The 13,411-nt window shown below is 46.4% G+C and overlaps 1 protein-coding gene across 4 annotated transcripts in view; it reads right to left on the bottom strand.

Annotated features, from left to right (window-relative positions):
* Nucleotides 1–244: 244 nt before the first annotated feature.
* LMO1 (LIM domain only 1) overlaps nucleotides 245–13,411 on the bottom strand; it is a 68,900-nt gene continuing 55,733 nt past the window's right edge. For all 4 annotated transcript variants that reach the window (XM_064163677.1, XM_064163680.1, XM_064163678.1 and 1 more), the window contains 2 exons: nucleotides 5,338–5,463; nucleotides 245–697 (listed from right to left, as the gene is read on the bottom strand). In XM_064163677.1, the coding sequence (XP_064019747.1) occupies nucleotides 592–697; nucleotides 5,338–5,463 (232 nt within the window). In that variant the 3' untranslated portion in view covers nucleotides 245–591. The remainder of the gene's footprint in view (nucleotides 698–5,337; nucleotides 5,464–13,411) is intronic.

Here is a 13,411-nt window from a genome sequence, read left to right on the forward strand (position 1 = left end):
CAGCCAGCACCCTGCCCACAACTCGTTCCCTCCTCTGCACAAAGCAGAGGGGTTTTGGTCACAAGCATCTGCGCAGTTCAAACAGAGAGGTCTGCGGCAGCATTTCTAACCCCAAGTTCTGCCTGTCAGCTCCTGCCTCTGCGCTCTCCAGGCAGTTGGCAGGGATCTATGTGTGTACTTCTAACAGTCTGCTCAAAGGAAATAGAGGCTGTCAGCACACGGGGCACACACCACGGCTACGATGACCAGGAAACATTCATCATTTTTAATCCACACCAGTAATAAAATTGCATTACATTTTTCATAAAATAAATGTTCCAGTTTATATACAGAAAACAGACTGTACAGAGCCCTCCCCCAGACCCCCAAAACTCACAAACATACAGGCAATGCAGTGCTCAGCTAAGCAGGCACAACTGTACATCTAAAATTGTAACTGCTTTGTGCTGGGGAAGGGGGGGAAAGTACTACCATGTATATAGTCCTCCCTGGACCAAGAGTTACAAAAATATTGCAGGCAAGCTGACAGGCACCCTCGCTGCTCCTGCGGCCGAGCGCCCATCCCACAGTGCTTCCGCGAAGCAGCGGTTGTTATTGAACCTGGGACTCGAAGCTCCCGTTCAGCTGCCCTTCCTCATAGTCCATCTGACACAAGATCATGTTGTTCTTCAGGAAAAACTTGTCTCCCACGCAGAACCTGGAAGATAAAAAGAATGAACGGAGGTTAGAAGAGAAGGGAGCATGAGGCTGTTTGGGGCTGAAGGCAGCTCTGGGGACCAGACTTTAGCTGCCAGCTCTGGACCCTGGGAGAGCCCATATGCTTCTTCCCCAGCTCCCCTTCCCTGTATAGGCCCTCGGGGTTTTGCTGTCCCCTTTCCCAGCGTGGTGGTGCTCAGCTTTCAAGCCAAGGCTGGACAAAGCAGCCTGGAGAGCATGTTCTGGTCCCTGCCAGGTCCCATGCCAGCAGTGGGAGGGGGCCAGGAGCAGTGAAGGGATTTATCCCTGCAGCAGACAAGCCACGTTGGCTCTACAAGTGGGAAATCAAAAGGGAGATATTACATGAAGACTATTTGAAGTTTTTGCTGGTATCCACATCTCCAGGGTTCCCTGGGGTGAGGCAGTATTTACACTAATTTCCAGGCAAGGACTGGCTATTAAGTCCCTCCTCACCCCCTTGTGTACAGTGCTGAACAACAAATAGAAATTTCCTGGTGGCTGCACTCCTAACCTTTATCTTCATTGAGCGAAGGGCACTGCTCTCTATATACCATGTAAATTGTTCTGTTTGTCTGCAAGTTGGCAGAGAGGCTTGTGATATTTAACAATTTTATTTGACCATTAAGGTCAAAAAAGTTCCACATATAAGATCGGAGAGGTGTGAATTGACAGCCAATAACTTTTTTGCCCTTCCTTCTTGCTCAAGAATTAGAAGCTAATCTTTGCTTCTTAAGATAACAAATAATGCTCTTTGCACCCAGTGCAGAGGCTACGTTTTGTCCATCACACTGGTGGGGCAATAACAGGCCAGAGCACAGGACTAAGCCTCCCTGCCCAAAGCACCAAGGCTCAGATCAGCTCCAGGTCCCTAAAGCAGAGATGCAGTGCTGCCAAAAGGCAGTGCTGAACCCAGAGCCTCTGGCAAGGCTAAATCACTACTTGGCCTTGGAGGAAGATCAATGGAGATGACCCTACCCTCAGGAGACGCTAGCACACCTCAAATGCCCATATCCTATGCTCACAGGCAGAGCTTTGGCAAGGATATTGCCTACCCCTTCTCAAAAATGCTTTCTAGACTTCCAAGTTGGGCAGCTTCAGGCATTGCATCTCCACGAAACTAAGTATCTTCTGTTACAAGAACAGGAGGGGTGATTTTACAGCTGACACGGCTGCAAGTCTTCTTCAACTCAACACCTGCAAAGAAGCTGATGAATTTGCCAAGTTGCTACAAACAGAACTGGACGTTGGTTCTCAGTTTAGGTGACTCCACTGGTGACCTTCCATCTTCTTCCCTCTGTGACGCATGTTTTAGCAGTTCTGAAATTCAAGTTTTGTATATTAAGAGGCTAAAAATGATCTCAATTTACAGGAACAGCTTTTAAGTTACACTGTACTGCATACACTCTCTTTACCACCACATTCCTCACCAGTAGATTTACTCATTCTAAGTAGCAGACACAGCTGCTTGCTTTTTCCTACTAATTCCTACCTTAAGTACAATACAAATACCCAGAAAGAGAAATACAAAAACTACTCTTGCCACTAGCACTATCAACTTCTTGCCACACCTGGTTTGGGCCTAGAAGAGCCAAAGGAAGTACTGGAGAATGAGGGAGATGGGAGGAAGGTATGTGAGTACCTGGGAGCTGAAGTGCACAGAGGGGCACACGAAGACCCTGTGAAGGTTTGGGAGAAAGGCTCGACTCACTGGAGAGGTGGCTTTTCCTTCCTACCTGTCAGTCCTGCAGAAGCAGTAGCAAGCTGGAATCCTTCCAGCTGATGCATCTACTAGAGACAGAGGAATTAAGAGGGCAACTTCTACCAACTTCCACCTTTCACATGTCCCAGTCTGCAGTTCTCTTCAGAGCGACCTGTGGGACTGCACTGCCAGCCCCACGCTCAGAGCCTGTCTGCCGCAGAGCCTGTCTGGCTGACGGAGTTCCAGCTGGCAGCAGTGAGAAGCAGGCGCTGAACCTACCCTGCCATTTCCACAGAGTGATTTCTCTTCTGAGCAAAACCACATTTTAGATAAAGCAAGGCAAGCAGCTAGATTTTCTGCAAGCCCTGTAAATACTGACCTATAGCCAGCTGCAGTGGTGACCAACTTTCATTCAGCATCGTGACAAGCAATGCTGACCTTACAGCAGTATAAAGCAGAGCAGGCTGAGTAGTGTTGTAGGACTTGCTGCAAACCTGATGTTTTGGGGAATGAAGCTAATGGAAACACTGCACACTTGGTAAAAATATTAGAGATTTTGCTCTGATGGATTTAACACTCTACACAGTCTAGCTATAGAAGGACAAGAATGAAAAAAAGCTACAGAAAGTTCTTTGTAGTCAATTTCTTTCATGGCAAAAGAACAAGGTGAGGTTTCAGGTGGGGTTTCCAATTTGGGACTAGCTTTGCACCTCTGCAATTTTTACTTTAGGGTTACTTAAACTCAGTTCCTGGTTCACCTTCCAATGTCATCTGTTACAGAAACACTTCCATTCTGCCCTTTCAAGCCAAAGTCTCCAGAGGATAAACCATAAAAGTTTGTAGCCTTCAGATCTCAGCCAAAAATAACAATTTGCACTGTCTACTCAGGCCATCTTTCAGAAAAACCCTGCTCCTCCCAAACTGGGCAAATCCTTTGTGCACCAAAGCGTGACTCTGCCAGAATGGGGGATTACCTGTGCTTTCCTGCCAGGCTGCGACAGCACGTGGAGGTTGTTTTAAGGGCAAAGTAGGACTGCACTTTACACTGAGTGCAGTAACGGTGTTGGCAGTCACAGAGGGAAGAGGGAGAGATGCTCTGGAGCCTTTGTAATAAAGAGTGACACTTAAATTCCTGAAAGTGAAAACTAGGTAGTACTAAGGTTTTCCACGAGAGAGGCCAGCACAAAGCAGGGGTTTGATTTCAAATACTCATCCAACAGGCTCTAAGCCCAACCCAGCACTCCTGCCCGTGCAGCCCCAAACCCTGACTTCCCTCTGCCAGAAGACACCTTTGAGATGCTCAAGCCCTAGCATCAGCATGGAGTTTGGGAGCATCCCTCTCCTGCCCAGCATTCATCAGCATGCTACAGAAAGCTGAGCTTGAGGGCTGAGCCCCAGCTGTATCCTGCAACTCTTCCAGCACTAGAGACAACCCTACCAACCACCAGCAACTTCAGCTGTGTGGAGAGCCCATCTTGGGGAGGGAAGCTCTTGGCTCTGCAGACAGCCACACACTGCTGATGGGGAATCGCGGCTGCTGCAGGAGCGCATCCGAGTGGCAAAACAAAACTGGGCAACTGAAAGGACTAGAGTGGCTTCTAGAAAGGAGCCCAAGGCTGGGAGCCACTAGATGTCACTGCCGCCTCGGCACTGCCACCCTGCCCGTGGACACACCAGTGTTAACAGGAGTTTTCCACCTCAACCAAACACCGCCACTGCCTTCAGTACTGGGACTGAGTAAAGCCACCTGAGCTCACCCGGGTCACCTCCTGCATGCTCTGGCACCAGCCACCACAATCCCACTCATCCTCAAGGACCAAGCACCAAAGGAGAATCAGACTCCATGGTCTCCTAAGTTCAGTGGGAAAAGTGGGAGTGGTTTGGATCCACATATGCACAGTGTATTGCTACTAGACAGAGACACCACTGTGACTTTTGTTCTAAGGTGAGTGATGAAATTTCAAGTCAGGGTTTCAGCTTGACTTTTACAGAATTAAGTTCTCCATCCTCCCATGAATTTCATCATCTTTCTCACCCTTCACATGCCTCCTAGTTTGATCTTTGGGAAACACTACCACAAATCCAGAACAGAAACCCCAGCACAGCCCTGGGCAGTCACTACAGACTGACTAAACAAGCAGAAAGAACAACCACTTTGCGGCCTCTTTTGGACAAGGGAGGACAGATGCATCAGAAGACAACATTGTATCACATCTGGCTCTAAGAGTTTGTATTCTGCCTACAATGACCAAAACCAAAGTGCTGGGAGGACTTTTCACAGCCATCCCAAATTCAGCTGGTGACAAGCAGCCCAAGTGAAGACTTTGCATGTGACCCATTATTACAGTCCCTGAAGTACATTTCCCACCAGGTAAGACCCTGCAGACATATACTCAAAATTATACCAAGATCTCCTATGAATTATACAACATCTGAAGGGTTTTGTTCCTAGTGTAGGAAATAGCTTATCTACAATATTTTTCTCCTTGCTGTCCCTTTTCTTTGTCCTTTGCTGTTTCAGTTTTGAGCCTGTCAGAAACTTGATTTAAGTGAAATAACATCAGTTTGTCAGAGGAGGTCCATTCTCTGTCATCTGTGTTCTGCAAAAAAGGGCAGATCCTGAAAGGACGCTGAAGCAGTTTTATTCAGCAGCAGCAGCTGTGCTGCATACAACCATGGCCAGATCTGCAGTCTCTATGCTCTTCGCTCGTCCCTCCAACTCCCACCAGCTCCAAGGGGATTTGCAGTAAGGGCACTACAGGTACTTACACGTATCCCTCAGGTCAGCCTAATAAACCAGCCTGAGCCACACCAGCAGACTGAGAGCCTCAGACAGGTAGCGTGGATCAAACACCTTCCCTATTTTGCAGGCAAAGGTATAAATTGGTTTGTGTTTGTGTGTATAATAACTGTGTCCTCACCGCTGGTTGCAGAGCTGACAGGCAAAGCAGTCCAAATGGTAAACATTATCTCTGGCCCTCATCACCATCTCAAAGGCAGGGATCAGTTTACTGCAGGCAGCACAATTCCCGGTGGTACCAAAGAGCCTGCCAAAGAAGCACAATCATTAGAAGCCATTTTAATTAAATGGTGGAAGGACTAATTAAGTGTAATTAGCAGTATCAAATACTGTATTGCACCAATAAATAGAAGTTGCAGTCTCCATTTCACTGACCAACCAGTGTGCGGGAACTTGGGATAAAACTGCCTGGTGTGCAGGCTCTGACTGTTGAGCTGAAACTTCATTTGCTTTGTGAGCCTAGGGCTAATTTGCTGGCTAATGGAGAAAAGCATTAAACACTCCAAGCACTATTTTGGGGCTCACAAAATTTCAGTCAAAAACTATTGGCCTCTGCAGCAGTGGGGTGGGTGATTGGAGCTGCTCCACACGTGCCTGCCCCATCTGCAGAGGGATGCAGAAGACACAGAAAACTTTGCCAACCCTAGCAAAAGAGCTCAGGAAGAACTTCACTTACCTGCTGTTTGAAATGAAATGGAATCATTTCTCTTGCAATGAGTACACAAGCATTTGTGAGGCATCTCAGACAGGAAACCTTCCTCTCTGGCTGCACACCCCTCCTCCAGCCTCCACGTCCCTCCCGGGAGCCAGCTAAGCCCTTCCACCACGGCCTGAACAGCATGCTCAGCCGTTCCACTTCAGCTCCCCAGTCCTCGAGGACAGCCCTTCAGCACTGGAAGCTTTGCCATTTTCATCCTGGCTTTCACTATCTGTCTCCCCAGATGTCTGCTGCTGTTACAGCTCCCGCCGGGGACTTAACCAAGACTGCAGCATCCTTTCCCCAGTCCCCCTCTCCAAGATGTCCCCACAGACCCCTGCACGTGCCAGGCCCAGCACAGCACTGCAACATTAAAACCACATGAACCAGTCAGGGCACGAATCAACAGGCCCCTGCAGGCTGTGGTCACTATGCATGTGGTCAGTTCCTTTGCTGAGGAGATGGTACAAATGGTGCTCTCGGGGCGGTGAGCCTCCGGACGCACGACTCCTGCTGACCATTTGCTCTGCGTGTGCAATGCCTCGCTGCCCGCAGACAGATTTGGGCTCAAGCTTTGTTTCAAGCCATTGGTTCTGGCTGATTCCACAACACGCAGATGAGAAGCATCAGGAAAATCTATAACCAATTTCTAAACCTGCAATTTGCCAAGCTAATCAATACTAATTATTACTGGCCAGTAATTGTGAATTAAAACACCCAGCAATGTTATAGAAACCTCCACACAAGTCTCCCACCCTCTCACAGTGCTACCAAAGTCAGCTTGCTTTTCAGCTATAAAAAAAGCTTACCCTTATTTTTCATTGGAAGTGATATCAATGGTCTTTCATTAAGCTCTGGCTGGAAAACCCCAAGACTTCCCATCAAGAGAGAGCACCTCATTTCCCCTGGAAGTTAAGCAATCCAAACCAAATGGAAACTCTTGTACAGGACAGAAATAAAAAATCACAAAGGGAGTAGCAAAATTTCCTCCCTTACAACTTCATCATATGAGGGTTGAAAGGCAGGGCAAAATTCCAGCTAATATAGCTTGTGCTGACAAACTCAGCCCAGGTAATAGGTACTGGGGTAGTCCCTGTTTCCCTGCAAGGATGGCTCAGGCTTGCTCCTGCAGGCAGGCAGGCAAGAGTGGCAAGGGAAAGACTAAGGCCAGCAGTCTGGACCACAAAAATGTGTCCCTGGAAAGAATACAGGTCTCCTCCACCCTGCAGTGGCCTGGCTCTGGTTCAGCACTCTCTCACAAATCAAGCCCCTAACACAAACATCCCTCCCTTCCCCAGTGTAGCTGCCCCCTTCCGCAGTACCTCACTGGGGCACAGCAAAACCTGACAGTGTTTGCTGGGGGTTTGCCATTTTCTGCAAACCCAGGAATCCATGTTTAGGGTACCTGAGTCACAGCTAACTCAAAAAATGAGCCAAATACGTTAGGCAGGGAAACTGGGAGGTTAATCCTAGATTTGCTCTGTGCCCAGCGCTGCTACATGCACAAGTATAAAATATCCATTATTCATTAGCATCACAGTTGTGTGGAGCTCAATCTAGATTAAACAAAATAAAGGGGCCCCAGACAGCACCATTTGCATTGTTAAGCAGGCGCTTTTCTTCAGCCTTCAAATAGGAGACTTTTCTAAATGGAAATGATGGGGAAATTTGGACAGATGTTCACTTAACTATTTAAACAGTTAGCTTAAGAAACATGAAAAATGTATTTGGCATCGTATTCACCTGTCTCCTGTCAGGGGTTTTAGGGGTAAACCAATTGTTAAACAGCTTTGACCGTTTGCATAAGATCTGAAGCTTATGTGTTCTGTCCAGCTGAAATCGTGTTGCCGTCTAATGTCTACATAAACGTAGCTTCCAGCTAGTCAGCATGCTAATCTTTTCCTCTCCTATCAAGTTTCACAGTCCTCCATAGCCTCCCTTTCCCAACAGATGAACATTTCACACTTATTCTAGCACTTCCTAATTTTAATCTGCCTTTCAGGGAGTGATTTGGTGCCTTGTATATTCACCGTGCTCCCAAAAATATGCTCTAACTTGTAGATCAGTCAAGATGATTACTTTTCTTTTCTAATCTGCTGGAAGGAAAAAGCACAATGAACACAGACTTCTGTCTTCTTTCTTCCTTTGCTAAAAACTTGCCACCTCTGATACCTGCTTACCCAGAAGCTACTTGAGCTGAAACTTTCTGAGGTGGGGAGCTTAATGTAATCAGAGGAGGAAGAGAAGACAAGGAGCAGAAGGTAAATCTCTCATCTCAAGCCCCATCTGTGGTTAAACTGAAAATAAACCCACACACATTCTGACCACCAGACACCTTCAGAACAGATGCAATACTCCTGCACCTTCACACACACAAATTTGAAGTGCATTAGGAAAACCTATCAGAAGGTGCTCGGCATCTACTTACCGGCTTGGAACCACTGGCATAAAAGAAGCCAGAAATACAGAAAGATTTAAGATTAGAGTTGTTTTGCTTCTGCTAAAAAAAACACAAACCAACCTTTTTAACTCCCTTTGAAGTTAAAAGGCAACAATTTTCAAGTAGAGATTTATTTCCCCCTTATGTAACAGGAAGATCCAGCCAGCTTGTAAACAAGCATAGACTATGCAGATTTAAAATTTAGCACAATTAAACTTTTACCCTGTGGTAGTAATTATGTTTAATGGCTCTTAGCCTGAACTTAACCATGCCTATTGTTGTCAGCCAGTCTAAAAGCAGGAGTTTGTCCAAGGACAATTTTCTGTAGTTTATAGGCACACTAAAAACCCCGCTATGCGCTGTTCTCATTGGCCATTGATGTCAGTGTGTATAGTAAAAATTAAAGCTAATTGGCATCCAGGAGCAGCAGTGAATGCAAATGAATTAATGGGAAAAAAAGGGAGCGCTCCTGGAAGTGGTAGCAACTGCCAGAGGATGCTACTTACATCGCCTGGGCTGAAGACTAGTCTTGGGTGTGATGATCTGGGCCTCGCCAGCTCTATGAATACACTTGAATTCGAACTACAGGAAAGGCACAGCTCCTTGCAGGTTTTTGAGTTAAAAAAGAATGGCAAAGAGTCCTTTCTGTATGGAAATCAGTAAAAAACACTTCATATGGACACATCAAATTTAGCATCTTTTAACAGGTTTTAAACTTCTCTGACCAATATAGGCAGAGTGACTACACTGAGAACCTGGTTGCCTGTTTCTGCCGCTGCTACAAACATCAATCTGGCTTAGTCACTGCCTACAAAAGAGGAGTCCCCATTTCTCCTCTCTCTAGCCTGGTGTCTGACTAGCTAGTAGCTTGCAATTGAATAATAAGAAGAAAATCTCTCCACAGAAAGAATAAAAATTTTGGAGCTGTTAACTTCACAGGGGACAAACCCAAGGAGCCAGGCAGGCACACAGGAATAACGAGTGGTACAGAAAGGATAGGCTGGGAGTATCAGATGGATTTATTTACTGTAAACAATGTAAGAATAAGACAAGCTGAAATTGAACAGTTGAGCTGAGACTGGTAATTCCCCAAAATAAAAGGCTTTGTCAACACCGAGAGGTAAGAATTATGAGTTGAAAGAGGACTACAAACTTACCTACAGATGAATATCTACATCTGTGGGTAATGTGCCCAGCTACACATTCCTCTCTGTATTTGTCTATCCAGATTATCTGTATACAGAAGTTTTTGAAGAGCTACCAAAGCCCATGTTCATATCTTCTCCAGCTAGTAGGTGAAAAAGGTTTTCATAGAATCACAGTAATCACAGAAGGCCTTGAGTTGGAATGGACCTTAATGATCATCCAGTTTTGCCATACTGCTTCCCTATATGCCTGATGCTATTGATTTCCTAGCTCCATTGGGATCTATTGTAGAACATGACTTGCTTTATGTGATGTAAAGAAAAGGTTTTGTCCCTACATCTGAAACAAACACTCAGCCAGTCCTCCAGTGGAGAGGACTCTTGGCAACCTCTAAGCAGTACTTTTCCCATCTATGGGTATTAGAAATCAAGCTACAAGTCTGATTTGCCCAAAGTACTGAACATGCCAGTAATTGCAGGAAAGACTGAGCATCACTTACAAAGATAAAAAGAATAAGCTTAAAAGCAACTTTAGACTCGAGGGTCACAGCTTCCCTATAATCAGCCTTCGTGTAATATTCAGAGCAAGCCTTAGCAATAGGTGTTCCAGTAAATACATGCTAGCCACTGCACCCTCCTGGGCAGGACACTGTTGTCAGTGCTGCAGTGGGAAGTCATGTCAGCTGAAGCAAAGGAAATGTATTTTGATCCTAATTAAGTTGGTCAAGCTGTCCTCTTATGAATCCTTCAAGTTCAGTCCTAAAGAATTTACACTGTGCATGCCAAAGGGTTTGCCATTCATGGATGGCATAGCAGAAGTTGAAGCAACACAGTACAAAAAACCCTCTGGTCAAGTGACTGCACTAGTTCAGAGATTACTGGGTATAAACTTCAAGGTTGCTCAAGGGTATCTGTTTTCAGTTGAAGAACACATCCAAACGTTCACTTATTTTTACTCTTTTGGTCCCTCCCTCTGTATTTCCATTGACATTTACAGCGGGGTTGAAACTCTTACCAGGTAGGACAACTCCAAGCCCTCCTCCCCTGCTCCAGCCTTTCTTATGGTATAATTGAAGCCACTGACCTTAAAACTCATCTTGTCTGTCTCTGGCAAGCTGAACATGCATTCAACAATGTCCTCTTAGGGGAGTTTAAACACAGCACTCAGAAAACTGCAAGGCTGAAATCACTAGAGGTGTGCCCATGCACCACAGCTGGACAGAGTTATTCCCCATGAGCTTTTCTCCTCACTGAGAGGTTGTGAAGAACCAAAAAAAAAAAAAAAAAAAAAAAAAGGAGGAAAGAGTGAATGAACAAATCAAGCACTCCTTGTTTATCCTGAAAGGCATGGGCTGTGAGAAACTCCTGGGCCCACTACTAAGGAGGAAAAAGACCCTGTGCTTTAACATCACACAGCACAGCAACATTGAGAAGACATTGCATTTGGAGCCTAATTAATCCTCATTGATAGCTGTACAGATGCCAAGTGCAGAAGTGAGGGTACCCTACATAGCATTCAAGACACTCCCCGTTGAGATGCAAGAAGAGCACTCCAATTTAGCAACATTTTCCAGCTCTAAGCAGATATCATTTGTTCAGCCATGCTGCATTTGTAGTGCCTCTGACACTAAATGTGTCCCTTGAAAGGCAGGCAGGGCATGCATGCATGCTGCAGTCCTCCAGCAGGGAAAAGCCCAAAGTCTCCTTGCTGCTCCAAAGGGGTTGCAGTCTCTGCAGGCTGAAGCTACCTTCAGAGTATTAGTGATGTCTCTGGGAAATTGAATTGAGTTCTGCTAGCTGTGGCATGTGGTTTCTGAAGACTTGTGCTTACGCATCCAGCTGTGGTTTAATGGTTTGGCTTAGGGCCGTTGCTACTGACCCGGGGAAGCCCATCAGCAGGCAGGCACTTGTCTGCATTCTCCTGTGCTGGACACTCATGTTTGTGCAAGAACTCTTTTCTCATCTTACAACAAAATCAAGCTCTTCACTTTTGCTGGATGCAAAACACTTCATCTAAAAGGCTTCCAAAGTAATTCACTAACAGAACAAACCTGCTGGGGCATTCAGAGCACAGTGAAAACCAGGATCCAACAACTAGGAACCCCAGCACCAGACAGCTGACTCCTTTAGACTGGGAGCTGCCCAGGGTGGAGTTAAAGCTTCTGTAACACAGTACTGAGGGGTGCCAGTGCCAGGGGCTGGCAGTCCTTCTGGGGTGCACTGGGCTGCTCCTCCTGTGCAGAGGCACTGACATCATCTTTGAGTAGCAGCACCAATATCATGCTGAGCTTCCAGCACTGATCAAAACACATGGGAAGCTGGGTATAAAGAGTCTCCATTAAACCCACTGAGAACAGCATCAGGCTGTCCTGGAAAGCCCTTCTCTCTTACTGATTTACCATCGTCTTTTAATGCAGGTTTTGAGCTTTCTTTGGAGTCTAATTAAGGCCCTGATCAGTTTAAATGATGAAAAACTTTCCCAACATCATCATATCAAACATGCAGAAGTGACACTTCTGCTCCTGTCAAAGCGAGCCCGATTCACCTTTGCTCATGTGAAGGCACCATGCTGAGTAAAAAGGGAAAATCAGGTTCTTCATCAGCACTTCACAGCGAAATTTAAGTTGTCAGTTCCTCCCGGGAAATCCTGATGCAACACCCAAACCGTCCCTGTGAACCGGAGCTTGGTGAAGGTTTAATTACGCCTAGGGACAAACACACATGGCTGCGTGGAGGCTGTGAGGAGCCACTTGAGCTGCATGCTAAGCTTTGCTGTCCCAGAAGCGGTTTCTTCAATAGCATTTGCTTATCAAAAATAATTAGAGGTAGGAATGCTGGAACTGCGATTATGAAACAAATGGTAAATCTATTTGCTCTGATGAAATGTATCGGAAGATACATCTAGACACAGCTGGAGACTGAGGTGATACCGCAAGGATAACAACTCCAGATCCAATTTCATCTTTCATGATTAAAAAATGAGCAAGAAAGTGTTTTATGAGATGTGAAGGTTAACAAATGTTCCTTCACAACCAATGACGACAGTTTATCTTTTGAAACAAATGATCAGGCTACGGTCTGCTAGCAGCTCCTGCAATACATCTGAAAGATTTCTTCTAAAGGCCCACTGAGGACCAGTGCGGGCGGCCGGCAGGCAGCCTGCTGTGCTGCCCACAGTGCGTGCAAAGGCAGCTCCGGAGCCAAGCCCATGCAGCATGGCAGCAGCCAGCCATACTCTGTCCCAGCACTCTGCCCTACGCTGGGGACACAAGCCCAGAAGTACATCCCTGTCCCCAATCCCCAGCCCAGCAGGACCTGTCCGCAGGAGAGGCGGCACAAGCAGCATCCCAGACTTGCAAACTGATAAGCACTCAGCTGAACTTCTTAGCTGCCCAAGCGGTTCCCCAAGCCCTTGTGGTCTGTAGCCAAGCACCTGCATACTGCTGCCTGGTGCTGGGGGGCAATGGCTGGGTCTGTGCAGTTGCTTGGAGGTGGGGACTGAGCAAGGGGAGGAGAAAGCACATCTGAGCAGGTAAGGAAGCATGCATTCCTAAATGACACAATCAGCTCACAGCCATATGCAAAGGATCATTGGTCTATACAGAGATTACAAAATACCAATTTTAACTCCTGGTCATTACACAGCAATTTTCCTTTGGGACTTCAACTATGAAAGATGCATATGTTACATTTCCTCATGCCTTACAAAGAGCAGCTGAGGGAGCTGGGATTGCTTAGTCTAGAGAAGAGGAGACTGAGGGGAGACCTTCTTGATCTCTACAACTACCTGAAAGGAGATTGGAGCCAGGTGGAGGTTGGTCACTCAAGTAACTAGCAGTAGGACAAGAGGAAGCAGCCTCAAGTTGCACCAGGGGAGGTTTAGATTGGCTATTAGGAAGGAGTGATCCAGCAC

This window comes from Pogoniulus pusillus, chromosome 24, assembly GCF_015220805.1.
Source record: "Pogoniulus pusillus isolate bPogPus1 chromosome 24, bPogPus1.pri, whole genome shotgun sequence".
NCBI lineage: Eukaryota > Metazoa > Chordata > Aves > Piciformes > Lybiidae > Pogoniulus > Pogoniulus pusillus.